Consider the following 15888-nt stretch of genomic DNA (forward strand, 5'->3'; position numbering starts at 1 on the left):
GTTTTTGGATTTTTTTTACATTTTCCTGCAGTAAATCTCTATTGAATAAATGGGCTCATATTTACAACAACCAAATGGTTCACTTAACAGATTAAGATTAATGAAACATTAACCAGTAACATTACTGAAGTCCTGCTATTACTTGTCGAACTGAATTATCCCAGAAGGTATTCTACCCTTGGTCCAGAGGTGGGTTTCTGCCGGATTGGGCAAACTGGTAGTGGTGATGGCGGAGGTTCTGTATACCCACTCAGACACTTCTGCACATGCACAAAAGTGTTGCGTGAGCATGCAAGCACGCACGCACGCACGAATGAGCCGGTAGTAAAATAAATTGAAACCCACCACTGCCTTGGTTGTACTGAATAAAGTTATTTAAAAGACTAGCTGCCCTTTGGAGGGATTGCCAACACAATGGCACTAAATTTGGTTCGTTGCAAATGGTTGTTATGCCACTGTTGTACTGCAAGTCTCTCATTATTTGTTTAATTTATTTAAAGGACCTATATGGCTTCCCATCTCTCACATGACTCTGGATGGCTAATAGCCATAGCACTCAACAAATAAATAAACTATCATCATCATCTATTATATTACATTACATTGTAATAACACAAATTGTGTAATCCCATCTCCCTTTAAGCCTTCTTCCTCCCAAGAGATTTATTATTTAAGGAGGGCAAAATTAGGTTTAAAAAGAGCCTGTTTTCGATACTTCACTTAATGTAAACTGTTTGCTTACGATAGTACAGATTAAAAAATAAATTAGCAACCTTGTTGGTCATGCTCTTTCCCTGTTCTTCTAGTCCCGGGTGATTGTGCAGCAACTAGGAGAGAGAAACTTTCACTCCTTCTACCAGGTGAGTTGCAACTATGAAATTAGGCACTTGTAAATTCAGAGAAAAGCACCCTATTCTTATTTGTAATGTTCTTCATTGTTTTATCCTATCAGTTTGTTACATCCTTCTTTCTCCCCTAGTTCATTCACAGTGCAAAGGACAAGTCTTTGTATAGCCATTTTGCTGTAGAAGATAATTTATTCCACTCTGAGGCTCAAAGACTGACTCTTCAGATTTCCTTTATCCAAATGTAATGTTACTTGGTGTTTTTATTTTCCTTGGAAGAGAAGATCATACTGGTTCTAGCTTGCAGATGGAAATAATTTCCATATATACTTCATGGTTTTGCCTTCTGTCCCTGCTAGCAATTATGGTAACTGGATGCCTGTCTTGGATACCTCTGAAACAGCTAATAGTGCCTTAGGGTAGCCTTTTACAAAAGACAATGTCTGTTTCTTTTGGAAAGTAGGATTCTGTATTACTTTACTTTTATGCCAGGCTACCATGTTGGTAAAGCATCACTGTTTATTGTTTTACTGGAAGAGTGTGAAGACTGTGCCACTGAATTTATTTATTTGAGAAGTGTATATGATCACTTACATTATATAAAACAACCTAGATGGCTAGTAAACCCACAAATAATAAAAACACAAGATTAAAATTCCATGCCATTCAACATCTTTTCAAAATAATAATAATAAAGCTGGACTCACTTCCCATTATGCTCCAGTGAAAGAAGCCAATTTCAATGTCATTTCAACATATCATATGTTGATCATATATGATCATATCATATATTCAACCCCCCCCCCCCCAACATATCTTGGTTTAGATGAAACAATGAACATGTTTAAATATTTTGGGAAGCTAGCCATTCTGAACCCCACCCCACCCCAGAAGAAAGTTTCCTAATCCTGAAAAAACACGAATTCTTGAATATGTAATAACTTAACTCCATTAAAAGTTGCATCTCTCATAACAGGATAAAAAAAGACGAAAGGAGAAACAGAAGTCTTTAAATGAAGGACACTCCTTAGCTGAGATTCCAGAAGGAAGATCCTAAAGATAAATCAAGTATCAGTAGCATTGAGTGGTAATCAGTAGCAGATAGTTGGGGTTGAATGCCACTCAAAGCATATACTTTTTCCTCCCCAAAATAGCCTTATGTAAGAGAGAATGTAACTTGTCAGGAGTGACTAGTAAAGGAGCAGCTGTTACAATGCTTGCTTTCTTCACTGTTGAATATTATATTCGTTCAATGTCCTTTATACCACATGCTTGAGACATGGACTATCCTATCAAGACAGTGTTTTAGATGGCAATAATATTAATAATACATAGCACCAAAAAGGCAATTGATGTAAGGCGTCTTTGCTGCTTTCTGGGTTTGGTAGTTTTCTTGCAGATGTTTCAGTACCCAAACTAGGTAACGTCATCACTGCTAGCAACTAGGATTCACGATGTTACTTAGTTTGAATAATGAAACATCTGCAGGGGGGGAAATCAACCTTAGAGAGCACCAAGGACCCTCATTTCAACCCTGAGCTACCAATACTCTCCTTTATCAACACAATTGGTTCAAGTAACTGATCCTTATCTTTTTAGCTTCTTCAAGGTGGCTCTGAGCAGCTTCTGCGATCTTTGTATCTACATAAAGATCTATCTGCATATAGCTATATTAGTGCTGGAACTCAACCAAAGGTGAGGAAGAATCATCTTTCCCTTTGAAACTATTGCATGGTAAACTATTCTATTTCTTAACCACCTGTACATTTGGAGATCTGATTACATTTAGGTTAGCCTATTCAATGCTTACAAGTAATTTTGATTGGCTATCTTAAAAACTGCTAAAAATGAATGATCCAGTATACTTCCAATATTAATTGATCAACTACCAAGTCAAATCTTTTATTAAGGTCCCAGACCAGGATTCAATGGGTGAAACATAATAATTTAAAGAACTAAAAAATATAAAATACACAGAATCAATTACATCTTTAGCAAACTTTCCAGGGCATTCTGAGGAATCTTTTAGATGAAGTATCTCAGGTATCTGATTTCTTTTAGATGAAGAAACTAAAAATATATAATCTCATTCAGCAATTCCAAGGCCACATTTTAACAGCAAAATGTATGGCTAATTTAATAGCAAAATGGCTGAAAGGTTTTTATTGTGTAATTTATTTTCATTATTACATTAAAACTCTGATTCCTGTAATTTTTAAATAGTGCACCATATGACAGGTTTTGAACCAGGATACCTCAAATTGGATAACATACACAACCTGTCCAAAATCATGACTTGACTTCAGTGTAATTGAAATTTGACAAGTTTTATAAAACATTTTATACCATAGAACTGTTTATGACATAATGCAAAATGTCATAAAACATTTCCGGCGCTAATGTTTGACAGTGCTATACAGTTGAACATGGGATAATTTCAAGACACATAAAACTCTGAATGTATCCCAGCTTTTCCAGTTAAGGCATTGCATTAGAAGCTCTGTCACTGTTGCAGTCATTGAGGAATCTGGTCAGGAAATATTTTTGAAAAGATGACCCAAAAGATGATGCGTTATCTAATTATGACTATGAATGTAGACTTGAATTAGATATTTAACAGTGCTCTGGATATTACAGGTAGTAATCAAAATCAATGGGGAAGCCAGATTCACTTAAGAACTGTGTAACTAACTTAACAACAGCAGTGATTCACTTAAGAACTGTGGTAGGAAAGGTTGTAAAATGGGGCAAAAGTCACTTAAAAATCTTACTTAGCAACATAAATTTTGAACTCAATTCTGGTCATAAGTCAAGGACTACCTGTATTGCATCATACATTACCTTACATGTATTATACTGTATAAAGTTACCTATTTTTATTTGGAATTCTGTGCTAAGTTTTTTTTTTTGCTCCTTGACAACAGTAACAAAAAAAGTTTCCAAATTTGGCCAAATTGGTTTAAAATTCTCCTTGCCATTTTTTTTTATTAGGGAAAAAATTTCAAACATTCAGCTGAAATCTTTTGAAAACTTTATATTATTGGGAGCCAGCTATCAACTTTTCTTCAATTCCTAATTAACATTATCTTGTTTTGTATGTTTGACCTTGGATAGCAGGAAAGGATGATAATTTATATTCTCTTTTGCAACTGTGGTTTACTCCTTTTTTCTTTGATTTCTTCCAACCTCTCCCCCCATCACCCCCTAGATTTTTTTTAAAAAATTATTTGGATTCATTATGAATATTTTAACAGATTAAATAGGCTTATTCTCTTGCTTTTCTTTTTCCTATCAGCTAGTTCATGTATTTTTTTTTTTACTACTATTACTAATACTTTATTCTGTGTTTTGGCTGAAATATTTCCATGTAGGGAGATAAGTGTCTTATTTTCCATTGCTTAACATTGTATTCTTAGTGTAAAAGCAAGAGAGTGACTTCATGTTTTTGTCTGTTATTTTTTTAGTGTACCATTAACGACAGTGCAGATTTCAAAGCTGTTGCTGATGCAATGAAAGTGATTGGATTTGGACCAGAAGAGGTTCAAACTGTGTACAAAATCCTTGCTACCATTCTGCATTTGGTAAGTGGATCTCTCTGCTGTTAGACTTATGGAAAGAAGGTTATGTTGTAGGGTGATATGAGGAATATCAGGAACAAGAGGGTAATAGTTATATTTTGCATTTATACATGCATATTTATTTGGATAAGAAACTTTAATTATATTTAAATATATTAAAGATCATAGACATTCAGATTCCAGATTTATTTCTAAAGATAGGCAAGCTAATAGAATGAATCAGGTTTCTATGGTTATAACGAAAATACAGGTACTCCTTGACTTAAAAGTATTCATTTAGCCATTTTTCGAAGTCACAATGTCACTTACACTTACAACCATCCCCACAGTCCTATGATTACAATCTGGGCATTTGGTGACCAACTCACATTTATAACAGTTGCAGTTTCTTGGAATCACATGATTGGCATTTGCAGTCTTCCCCACCGGCTTTCAACAAGCAAAGTCAATGGGGAAGCCAGCAGAGAACGTTACAAGTTGCAATCATGTGTTATCTCAGTTAACAACCTCAGTGATTCACTTAAATGACCACATGTGTGGTCAAGTGATGCCTTACTTAACCACTATACAACTTAATCATGAGTTTTCTGGTCTAATTGTGGTTGTAAGTCAATGATGACTTATAGAAATTTCCAATATTCTTTAGTGGCTATGCTCTTTTATTAATTTTAATAAATAAGGTGTAACTTTTCCAATATTACCAGTAAAACAATGGAGCAGGAATTTGGTTCCCTAGCAAGAAATGCTTTAGTTTAACATGGAGATGGAATAGCTATTATCTTAGTTTGGGATGAATCAAGGAAAAAGCCAGAGTTTTCAAGCAGATACAATGTCTAAATTGTGCTTGATGCTGAATTGTTGAGGAAATAAACAAGTTTCTTCCATATTTTTTCCAGGGCAACTTAAAAATTTCTGTGGATGGTGAAACACCAGTGATTGAAAATGGCAAGCTAGTATCTGTCATTGCAGATCTGCTCTCAACTAAAGCTGATACAGTAGAGAAGGCCCTGCTTTTTCGAACTGTAGCTACTGGTCGTGATATCATTGATAAGCAACACACAGAGCAAGAAGCCACTTATGGCAAAAATGCATTTGCAAAGGTGAATATAGATTCCATCCTATAGATTTGATATCTTCATTTTTAAGTGAAAGTTAATATGATTGATTCAAAAAGTTCAAAAGTAGCCACGCACATAAATCCATACATAAATTATCACTTGCAATCCATGAACAATTTATGTAAGAAAGGGAAAAGGTGACTTTCTCTCCAGTTATCAAAAATCTGTGATTAGCAAGTGCCTTATTTCTTGTGACTAGAAATCGAAGTATTGTTTGAAGATTGTCTGAATTGCCAGTTATCTTTGGGAGGCTAGTGATTGAAATTCTTTGGATATTTATGAAGTCTTTGGAATTCCCAAAGTTTATGGATGATGTAATAGTCATACTATGAGAAAGTGTGAGATAGAGTATGAGAAGACAAGTATATTTTTGAGTGTGCAGGGAGATTGGAACACACACACTTGTGGCTACTTTGAATATAATCAATGAAGTTAAGTTGTATATCATCAGTGAGTTAAGACATTGGTGGAGGAAGAATCTGGAACTGGCTGACTTGTTTAATGAACTAAATGTCCTGAAAATAACCCTATTTCAATTTTAATAATGCTACAGCAAAAGAACAGCTTTATTTGCAGCTTTTTTTTAAGTCTCATAAGATTTTTACTGCTGAGTAGGTTAGAACTGGATGATTCCCAGTTTTCTTTTATAAGGCTACAGTGACCTAACACAAAAATACAGGTTTAATAAATCTGGGTTCTAAGCCAGGAAATAAAATTGATGATGTACTTTGGTTTGTAGGCAATGTATGAGCGCCTTTTCTGCTGGATTGTGATGCATATCAATGATGGGATTGCAGTGAAAGATTACAACAGCACTGTTCACGGCAAAAACACAGTGATTGGAGTTCTTGATATCTATGGCTTTGAGATCTTTGACAATAACAGGTGAAATATCTTGAGACAGTCAAGCATATATTGGTTCACAGGAGGATTTAAGACAGTATTTACTGATTTTTCCTTTTATAGTTTTGAACAATTCTGCATTAACTACTGCAATGAGAAGTTGCAACAGCTCTTCATTCAACTTGTTTTGAAGCAAGAACAGGAAGAATATCAGCGAGAGGGGATTCCTTGGAAGCATGTGAGTAGATTTACACAGTCTGCTCAGAAACACTCAGTGGTTACCCCCACCTCCAAATTAAGATTTAAAATGCAGTATCATATGGGGAGGGAGATTCAATATGTTTATTTAAAACATCAAACCAAGAGAACACAACCACTAGAAAACCAGTTAATAAAGCCTGCAAAAGTTGTGAAAGAAAAGAAAATTGAAAGCAGATAAATTTTACCAGTTAAGAAGATAAAGAAAATGTGCATGGTTTTCAAGAAAAACTATTTCTATTATAACTGGATTTGAGGAAAGGGATAGAAATGTAGAACTTCAAGGAAGACTTTTTCAGCTATTATATAGACTAAGTGAGACCATAGAGAAATAATCTTTTAAATACTTTGATCCCAAGGCAAGGTTATAAAGATTATAATCAGCACTCTGAGATATGCCTGGAAGCAGACAGATAAGCAAGGTAGCTGCAATATCAATGATATAATAGACTATGATCTTTAAGAACACACTCTGCTCCTGCAGCCATGTATTTATGGATATATCTTCATGAATACAGAATAGCAATAGTACTTAGAATTCTTTACCGCTTCACAGTGCTTTGCAGCCTTCTCAAAATGGTTTACAGAGCCAGTATATTGCCCCCAATAATCTGAGTCCTCATTTTACCAACCTCAGAAGGATGGAAGGCTGAGTCAACCTTGAGCCAATCAAAATTAAACTGCTGGTAGCTGGCTGTCAGCAGAAACAGCCTGCACCACAACATTTTAACCACGCCGCCACCACGGCTCAGAATATTTCTGTATTCATCGCCCTGTCCACCAAATGAAATGTAATCAACTCCTTCCAGATCCCATCCCTATTGGATGGTCATCTAATGGGATCTTGAAAATGGGCATTTTTAATAACTGCCTATTTCCTTTGAAATTTTTCCTGGCAGAGGTGCAATCAGCTTTATCTCTCTTAGGCTTTAGGAAAATTGTGAAGATTTATCAGTTTAAAATCTTCCTTTAACTTTCATTGTATCTAGAATTGCATGTGTTTGGAAACATTACATATTGAAATAGTTAGCTATGTAGAATCTTGAGAATGAACAAAATACAAGCAAAATTAATATTTTGTGCCAAATTTAATTTCTAATGGGTTTTCAAGGAATGTCCCATGTAAAAGTTATTACAATCTAATAATAATAATAATAAAAAAGAATAGGTCATCTATCACAGGTTGGCATACTCTGATAACAGTTATCATTAAATCATGATTGAGTGAGGAATATTCCTGTTTAATGTAGTTGCTTCTTCAAAGAGATTGCAAGTACATCTAGTTTTGTTTAAACAGCAACATCTGGTTGATCCTTATTCTCATGCTGGTTCAGGATACCGATATTTAAACACAAGATGGAAAAAATGTATCTGAATACTGATGATATCTTCCCCTAAATCTCTGAGATTTAGTTCAGTTCAAATGTTGTCCTTGTATGATGCATGGTTCAATACAGATGATATCAAGCCAAAATTCCCAGTATTGCTTTTGGAGACTGACTTATCAGGAAATTTTGAATTACTATAAGATGGCGCTCCATACCCACCAGTCAGCTCAGATTGTCCAATGACACACTAAATAGAATCCAAAACCACAGAACCAGCAACAGCTTATTCATTCTGTCTAGTTCTCTATTCTCCAATCCCCAAAATAATCAAGATCTGAATCTAATCAAAATAGATATAGACAAACTTTGCAATGCCAAACAACGCTCTATGATCTTGTGCCAAAAATGGAGTTTGGAGACAAATTAATAAATATCAACTTCTTAGAATGAGAGCAGTAGGGGAAAATATTACTTTTTTAAGGCAGGACAAAAATATATTCACTGTCCATGTATTTAATGAAACAGAGATCAGCAATGCCCCTATAATCAGCAACAACTAGTGGAGTAATAGCCACACAGACTCTGTATATGTAGTAATTTTTCCCAAGATTCTGAGACTGCACTCTAACTTAGTAGAATAGGGGACTTCTACTTTTAATATTATTGGTATAAAGTACAAAGAGGAGATAAAACTTGGAATATATGTTTATCATCTCAACCACACAGAATACCATATCAATACTTCTTTATTCTTCAGATATCTCTAGACTTAGAAAGTTTCAAAATATTGCTGAATAGTTTGGCTTAAATCTATCTGAAATATTGTATGATTTATTGTATTGTATAAATTTAGAATAAATTTTACTGAGTTTCAAAGTAGGAACTGCACTTGAAGGAAATTTAAAGTAACACCTCTTCATTTTTCACCTGTATTATTAATTTTAGTAATGCAGTATACTTTTCCTCACAGAAATGTCTTTAGTATTTGTTCTCAAATATTCTATAGATTGACTACTTCAACAACCAGATTATTGTTGATCTTGTGGAGCTGCAGCACAAGGGAATCATAGCCAATTTGGATGATGCGTGCATGAATGTTGGAAAAGTCACAGATGAAATGTTCCTGGAGGCTCTTAATAAGAAGTTGGGCAAGCATGCTCACTTTTCCAGCAGAAAGGTATTTTTGTCTAATCTGGCATTAACTATAATTCTGGCATTAGACTAATTTAACTTTTTTTTTACTTAATTAGCATTGAAATTTTTTATCTTGTCCTTTCTTAATTGAAACAGATCAGTTTACACAAAATAGTCATTTAGTTTCATATTAGTCCCTGCTTCTAAATATGTGCCAAGGAATTTTGCAAAGGATATTTTTCAGGGTTTATGACTAATTGATTTTTTTCTTAAAGCATTTTATCCTCCCAGAAAGAGTCAAAGAACAGTGTACAGTTGAAATTGCAGTCTCTAAAAACACCCTACAAAAACAAAAAATAGAACAAAAGATCATAAAAAACAAATCCACAAAATATTTTCTTTATTATCAGGTTGACCAAATCATATTATCAAGTTCAGCAAGTGCCATTTCATCAGAGTGGAAGACTGCTTCTCTCTGATGGGCTCTGAGTGTAGCAATATGGAAAAAAGCTCGTAACTAGCCCAATGCTGCCTCATTCATCTTCCCTTTTTCATGGTGTGTCATTAAGTATGTATTTAATCCTTTTGGGATTCTAAGAACTAGAACATACTTTTTAATCCACCCCAAGCCATAAACTTGTAAGTGTTATGGCTGAGTTGAAAATACATGAATTTTCAGTGCATCCCATTCCATCCATATGTGAGGCTCAAACTGAATTATAGCATTTGTTGGCTGATATTGTTATGATGACATTAGTTGGAGGAAGGAACCAATTGGCACATACAGAATGCATAATTAATATTCACATTTTGAGAAATTTAAAAAAAATATCAAGCCTATGTCTTGAAGTACTCCTCTGCTATAAATAATCTTTAAAGCTGTTTCCAAAGGGGGGGGGGGAATTAATATCCAGCAGAGGGAGCCATAGACGTTTCAGTGTTAAAGAGAAAAACAGAAGCATGAAGCTGGCTAGACAGTGATGTCATTTATAACCAATAGGAGCCCAGTTTAAATTCATGTAATGTTTCCTAAGCAAGTAAGAGCCGAGAATATGGAGTATAGGTTTTTATTTCAAAAAGGTGAAATTCCTTTTGAAACCGTAGTCGAACCATATTTTTATTAGAAGCAAATAGAATGTAACAAAAGCAAATGTTTACAGCTGTTCAAAAGGCTACTCATGATGCAAAATATTGGAAAAGGGAAGTGTAAAATGCTAGCTTTGCTTAAAGTACAAAGTCTTCATTTGGTCATATCCATAAAATAGAATGTAAGATATAATTGCTGGTTTAAACAGATACTATTGAATACTGGACAGATTTCAGGTTGCCCTTAGGGTTGTTAGAGCTGCCTCTAGGTTTGTTAAAAACTAAGAATAGTTAATCCGTTTTTGAAAGTACACCAATTAGCAGTTAATAGATTCTATATTCTAAGGGAAATGTAGAGATCAAACACTCTTTCATTATTAATACATTTAAAGTGGTGTCATTTTTACATTCAGAAATAGTAAAGTTCTTTGTAAGTTGGTATAGCTTAGAGAGTATGTACAGTTAGGGAATAAATAACACAGTCACAGTTTTACCCATTGTTTGCTTGTTTTATAACAGAAAACCACTGGCACAATTAATAATAATTATTATTATTAACAACAGCAACAACAACAACAACAACAACAACAATAATAATAGCTAGGCACGACCGAGTTGCTAAATGAATCCACTGGTCATTATGTAAAAAATACGACTTATCTGTACCCAAAAAATCAGAAAGTGAAGGCTTCGTTTTGGCTGTCCAAGAATAAGGCAGACCAATTCCATGAAAGCAAAAATTAAACATGTCAACAACAGCAACAAATGCCATTCATGCAACAAGAAAGATGTAACAGTGAATCACTTTATCAGTGGCTGCAGCAAAATCTCAGAGGCTAATTATCTACAATAACATGATCAAGTTGCCAAAATCATACATTGGAAGCTTTGCCAAAAGTTTGAGTTTAAATGCAGCCAAAATAATTGGGAACACCAAATTGACAAAGTTCTTTAAAATGAGCAAATCAAGATCTTGTGAAACTTTTGGGTGCAAATAGACAGACATCTGGCCCCTAATATGCCTGATATCACTATTGTGAAAAAGAAAAGAGTCTGGTTCCTTGATATTACAATACCAGGTGATTTATGAATTGAAGAGAAACAGCTGGAAAAAGATAATGAAATATTATGCTTTTCAAATTGAACTTGAGTGACTATGGAGGAAGAAATAAACGATTGTATCAATAGTAATAGGACCCCTTGGAGCAATACCCAAAGGGTTGTCTAAATACATGGAAATTTTGAACTTATTAGACCTAAATATCCTAACAGCAAAAAAAAAGAATCCTTCTTGGAACTGCCTTATGCTCCAATACTATCTTAAAAGCGCTTATGTCTTTGTTCAGGACTTAAAATGTTAACTTTTTACCAGTCCCAGACTATGAATTAAATTGAAAATTAACAACAATGACAATAATAGTAATAATAATAATAATCAGTACTGTATTGGAAGATCTGCAAGAAATATAATTTGCCTGCAAGCAAGACCTAAAATAAAGAACCATAAAAATAAAGTCATAGGGCCTGAAGACACTAAATTGCTCTGGGACCTAAGAATTCAAACAGGCGGGCACCTAACATCCCAGACTTAACAATTGTTGATAAGAAAAATAGAAAAATCTGGATAGTGGATGTGGCAGTATCTGGAGACAGCAGAATAGAAGAAAAAGAACTAGAAAAAATCACCAAATAAAAAGATCTACAAATAGAAATAGAATGATTGGCAAAAGTAAGCAAAGGTAATTCCAATAGTAATAGTGCCTTGGGTGCAATCTCAAAACTGGAGCACCATTTGAACACATTGGCATTGACAAATTCACCATCAGTCAATTGCAAAAGGCAGCTTTACTCGGAATAGCTTCCATCCTGCGATGATATCTGTAACGCCATCAAACATTTACATCTGCCCAGTGGTGGGATTCAGCCGGTTGTCACCTATTCGGGAGAACCGGTTGGTAACTTTCCAGGCAGTTCAGAGAACCGGTTGTTGGGAGAAATCTCCTTTTGTTTTTCCCCACTTTACAGGGATAATCCTATAAGGAAGGCAGGAAGGAAACATTCTGGTGTTGTTTCTAGCCTCATCTTTGTTGACCTGCTTACAGAAACTGTCTCTCCGGTTAACCCTGATTACATTGTAAGAGCTAAGGCAAAGCACCCAGCGAAAGGAGAGATGTTGAGTTGGCCACACCCACCCAGTCACATGACCACTGAACCCCGCCTACCCAGCTGGCCATTAGGGCAGAGAACCGGTTGTTAAATTATTTGAATCCCACCACTGCATCTGCCTATCCCAGGTCCTTGGAAAGGACGTTAAGTAGACAGAAATGCCAAATTCAATCTGAACATCTGGCTGACTATGCCATACCATTAAATATAGTCAATTAAAAAAGGTGGTTTTACTTGGAACAGTTTACATCCTGCAACAATATATTTTTAACATCATTAAAAAAAAATTATCTCCCTATCCCTGGTCCTTGAGAAGGATTTTGTGGGTGGATAAAAATGTCAAATCCAGTCTAAACACCTGGCTGATTGTGCGATGAACCATGATAATTAACTTCAATAGCACTTTTAAACTAATGAAACTATGATTAAATTCTTCATGATAAGATCTAAATGTAAAACAATTTTTAACACGTATTTGCTAAGATTGTTTCAAATTTAACACAATAGAACTACAACATTAAGCTTCTCACAGAACAAAATAGCCCAAGCAAATTAAGGAGTTTCATAGCAGTGGTAAGCTGTTTTGGTTCACTCCTATAAAACATGCATGAAACTAACACTATATATTTGATTAGTTTGGAGATCATCATCATAATTATTATCAAAATCATACTGGACTGATCTAGAAAACCTGAAATGTGAGCCTTTAATTTCCATTTTTCATTGATGCTTTATCTAAAACTGACAGACTGATTAAATAGATTCAAGCTATATATTACAAAATTAGATTACTTCAAATCATTGTAAAAATTAATCACAATTTTAAATAAGATAGTTGACTAAGTTTGGTGAAAGCAGACATGAAAGCATCTGATATTCTTTTTTGTCCCTGTGCTGGAGGAAGCGGGATGGAGGTACTGTTCATTTGTGCTAAAATAAAGAATGGTTTGCCATGTTATACAAAAATGATCAGCATACAACTCAACTGCTCTCATTGTTAAAATCAAACAACTCAACTGCTCTCATTGTTAAAATCAAACTAAATGAAGGCAATATTGTTCAAACTGGAGTACAGTTGAAGATGATTTAACAAGCACTATCACACAATTAAAATAAATGTGTTGATTGATTATTGAATTAAATAGCCAAATGCATAACATTATGCAAAAAATCATCTTCTGAATTAATACTTCTGTGTTAGAGAACTGTTTTCAATGAAAACTGCACGATTGTGGTTTGGTAGCACAACTCATTTAGAATTACAGATCAAGCTTGTCTCATTACTTTTCCAATAATTAGAATTCATGGTTTTAATAACTTCCATTTTTCATCCATCTGCATCTCAGTCTTTGAATTAAAGTGTGGCTTATATCTTTTTTTTCATTTCTGTGGATATATAAATCCTGCTTCTTCCATGTATTTCATATTAAGTTTACTGTACAGATTTGTATTTTTAAATGCACATTTCTTACCTCTATCATTGCCAGGTCAATATTTCAAACATGAAATAGAATGAAGAGTTAGATAGGATCAATCAAACAGGTTGTATTTCAATACCTTACTAAAAGCAATAAGGAAAATATTGATAAAGCTTTATCCATCATCGCAGTTCTATATTAATTGATATATTTCCTGATGTGTGCATATAAAATGTTTGATATTCTTTTGTATTTAGTTCTCCAAGTGTTTTTTTAAATAAAAAAGCCCTTTGTAAATGCCATGTTTTGTGGAAAAGGCCCTTAGTAAATATCGTGCATTTGTTTCCCAAGTGTGCTATCGCTAAGTTGAATCAAATCTCTAAGAAAGATATTGTCTTGTCTTACAGACAGCTTGTGTAGCACCTGCGTTAAGGAGAGTCATTTAGATGTAGCAATAATTAGACTTCATTCAGATCTGTAACTGAAAACCTGCTGAAAGTTACCAGCAATTGCATTTCAATAATTACTTTTTAATCCATTTGTTTTTAAGCTTTGTGCTACGGATAAAAACCTGGAATTTGATAGAGACTTTCGGATTAAGCATTATGCTGGAGATGTTATGTAAGTTTATTTCTCATACTTCTTATCCTGATTCCTATTAAAACAGTTTAATGCATAATTGCACTTTGTTTTTCCTTCTGTACTTCCTTTTGCTTTTTTGCAATGTAGGAAAACATCTGAAATTATTTCATTATGATATCCAAATGATTGATGTAGCAAATATATTGTACTACAAAAATCTGAACATCTTATTAAGAACATGTGCTCCATTTTCTGCCTTATTGTTCCACGCATGATGGTATATTCTCCTCCTCTTCTCGTCCCTCTTTTCTCCAAAAACTTAAGATAAATTAAACCTGATTTCCTTTTCAACTCTGTGAGATAGATTGGGCTGAGAATGGAAGTAACTGATCTAAAACTGTTAATCTCCAGGATTTAGGTCTCCTTAGCGGTAGTAATATATATCTTAATTACTATGGTATAATTCTGAAACAGTAACTTATGAGATTTGACAGGGTTGTGGAAAACTAGAACTTTGATTATTGAGAGAATATGTGATTTGAAAGTCCAACCCGAATGCTTCCCAGTACTTCCAGTTTAAGAATTGGAAAAAGCTTCTGCTGAGACTTAGAATACAATTCATAGAGTTGATAATGCTAAGCAACACAAAAAGTACTTAATAGTACAGAAAATAGTTCTAGTAGTATAGCCTTTATACTATGGAAATATAAATATGTGTGTCCCTAACCCCCAATTTAAATGTATGCTATATATTTATGGTAAATAAGAGGCACGATGAAATATTGAAAAAAGAGAAGAACAGAAATACTATTTGCCATCCTCGAAAGCAGCATAAACAGTCATTTCAGCTAAAACAGCAGCTTTATGGGAAGTACAGTTTAAGGAATCCTTGATTGATTGATTGATTGATTGATTGATTGATTGATTGATTGATTCGTTCATTCATTCATTTTGCTGCACAAGTTTTTCAATGATAACAAACATTTTTAACCTTCTCTAAACCTGATACCATTAACTGGGTAATTCTCCATCAAAATTCCTTCTATATTGCATAAATTTAGTTTTGCATTTTTAAAAAATGATTTGGTAATAATGCATTGTCAGTTTAGTTGCAGTAAAGACTTTTAGAAGTCCTGGGGATCAATTAGAAAACTGTGATGGTTCTAAAAAGACTGTTATTATGTGCTCCTTTTTGGGTGTTAGGTTGACAGCTTGGTTTTATATTTAGGTCTAATTCTATTGTATTTCCTGCATTAAGATGTGCAAAACATATTTGGAAAATGTTAAGGCAGAGGTATAATTTTGACACTTATTCCAATGATAAACTAAAGCCTTTTTGCATGTCATACATGATTAAGAGATATAAATATTTAAAATCAGTTTATGGGTAGTGAAGTCCTCAAGCCATTTAATTATTTCAGGGGGAAATTGGATTACCTGAGATTGCAAAATTCAGTTCAGTTCAGTTTATTGTATTTATATGCCGCCCTTTTCCCCCGAAGGGGACTCAGGGCGGCTCACAACTCGAACCG

The 15888-nt window shown here is 34.2% G+C and overlaps 1 protein-coding gene across 1 annotated transcript in view; it reads left to right on the forward strand.

Annotated features, from left to right (window-relative positions):
• MYO1D (myosin ID) overlaps positions 1-15888 on the forward strand; it is a 127951-nt gene that overhangs the window by 29039 nt on the left and 83024 nt on the right. The window contains exons 5-12 of the mRNA XM_032237709.1: positions 807-860; positions 2445-2540; positions 4310-4426; positions 5320-5523; positions 6281-6426; positions 6508-6622; positions 8977-9147; positions 14325-14395. Coding sequence (XP_032093600.1) covers positions 807-860; positions 2445-2540; positions 4310-4426; positions 5320-5523; positions 6281-6426; positions 6508-6622; positions 8977-9147; positions 14325-14395 — 974 coding nt within the window. The remainder of the gene's footprint in view (positions 1-806; positions 861-2444; positions 2541-4309; positions 4427-5319; positions 5524-6280; positions 6427-6507; positions 6623-8976; positions 9148-14324; positions 14396-15888) is intronic.

This window comes from Thamnophis elegans, chromosome Z (genome assembly GCF_009769535.1).
Source record: "Thamnophis elegans isolate rThaEle1 chromosome Z, rThaEle1.pri, whole genome shotgun sequence".
In the NCBI taxonomy this organism is placed as follows: domain Eukaryota; kingdom Metazoa; phylum Chordata; class Lepidosauria; order Squamata; family Colubridae; genus Thamnophis; species Thamnophis elegans.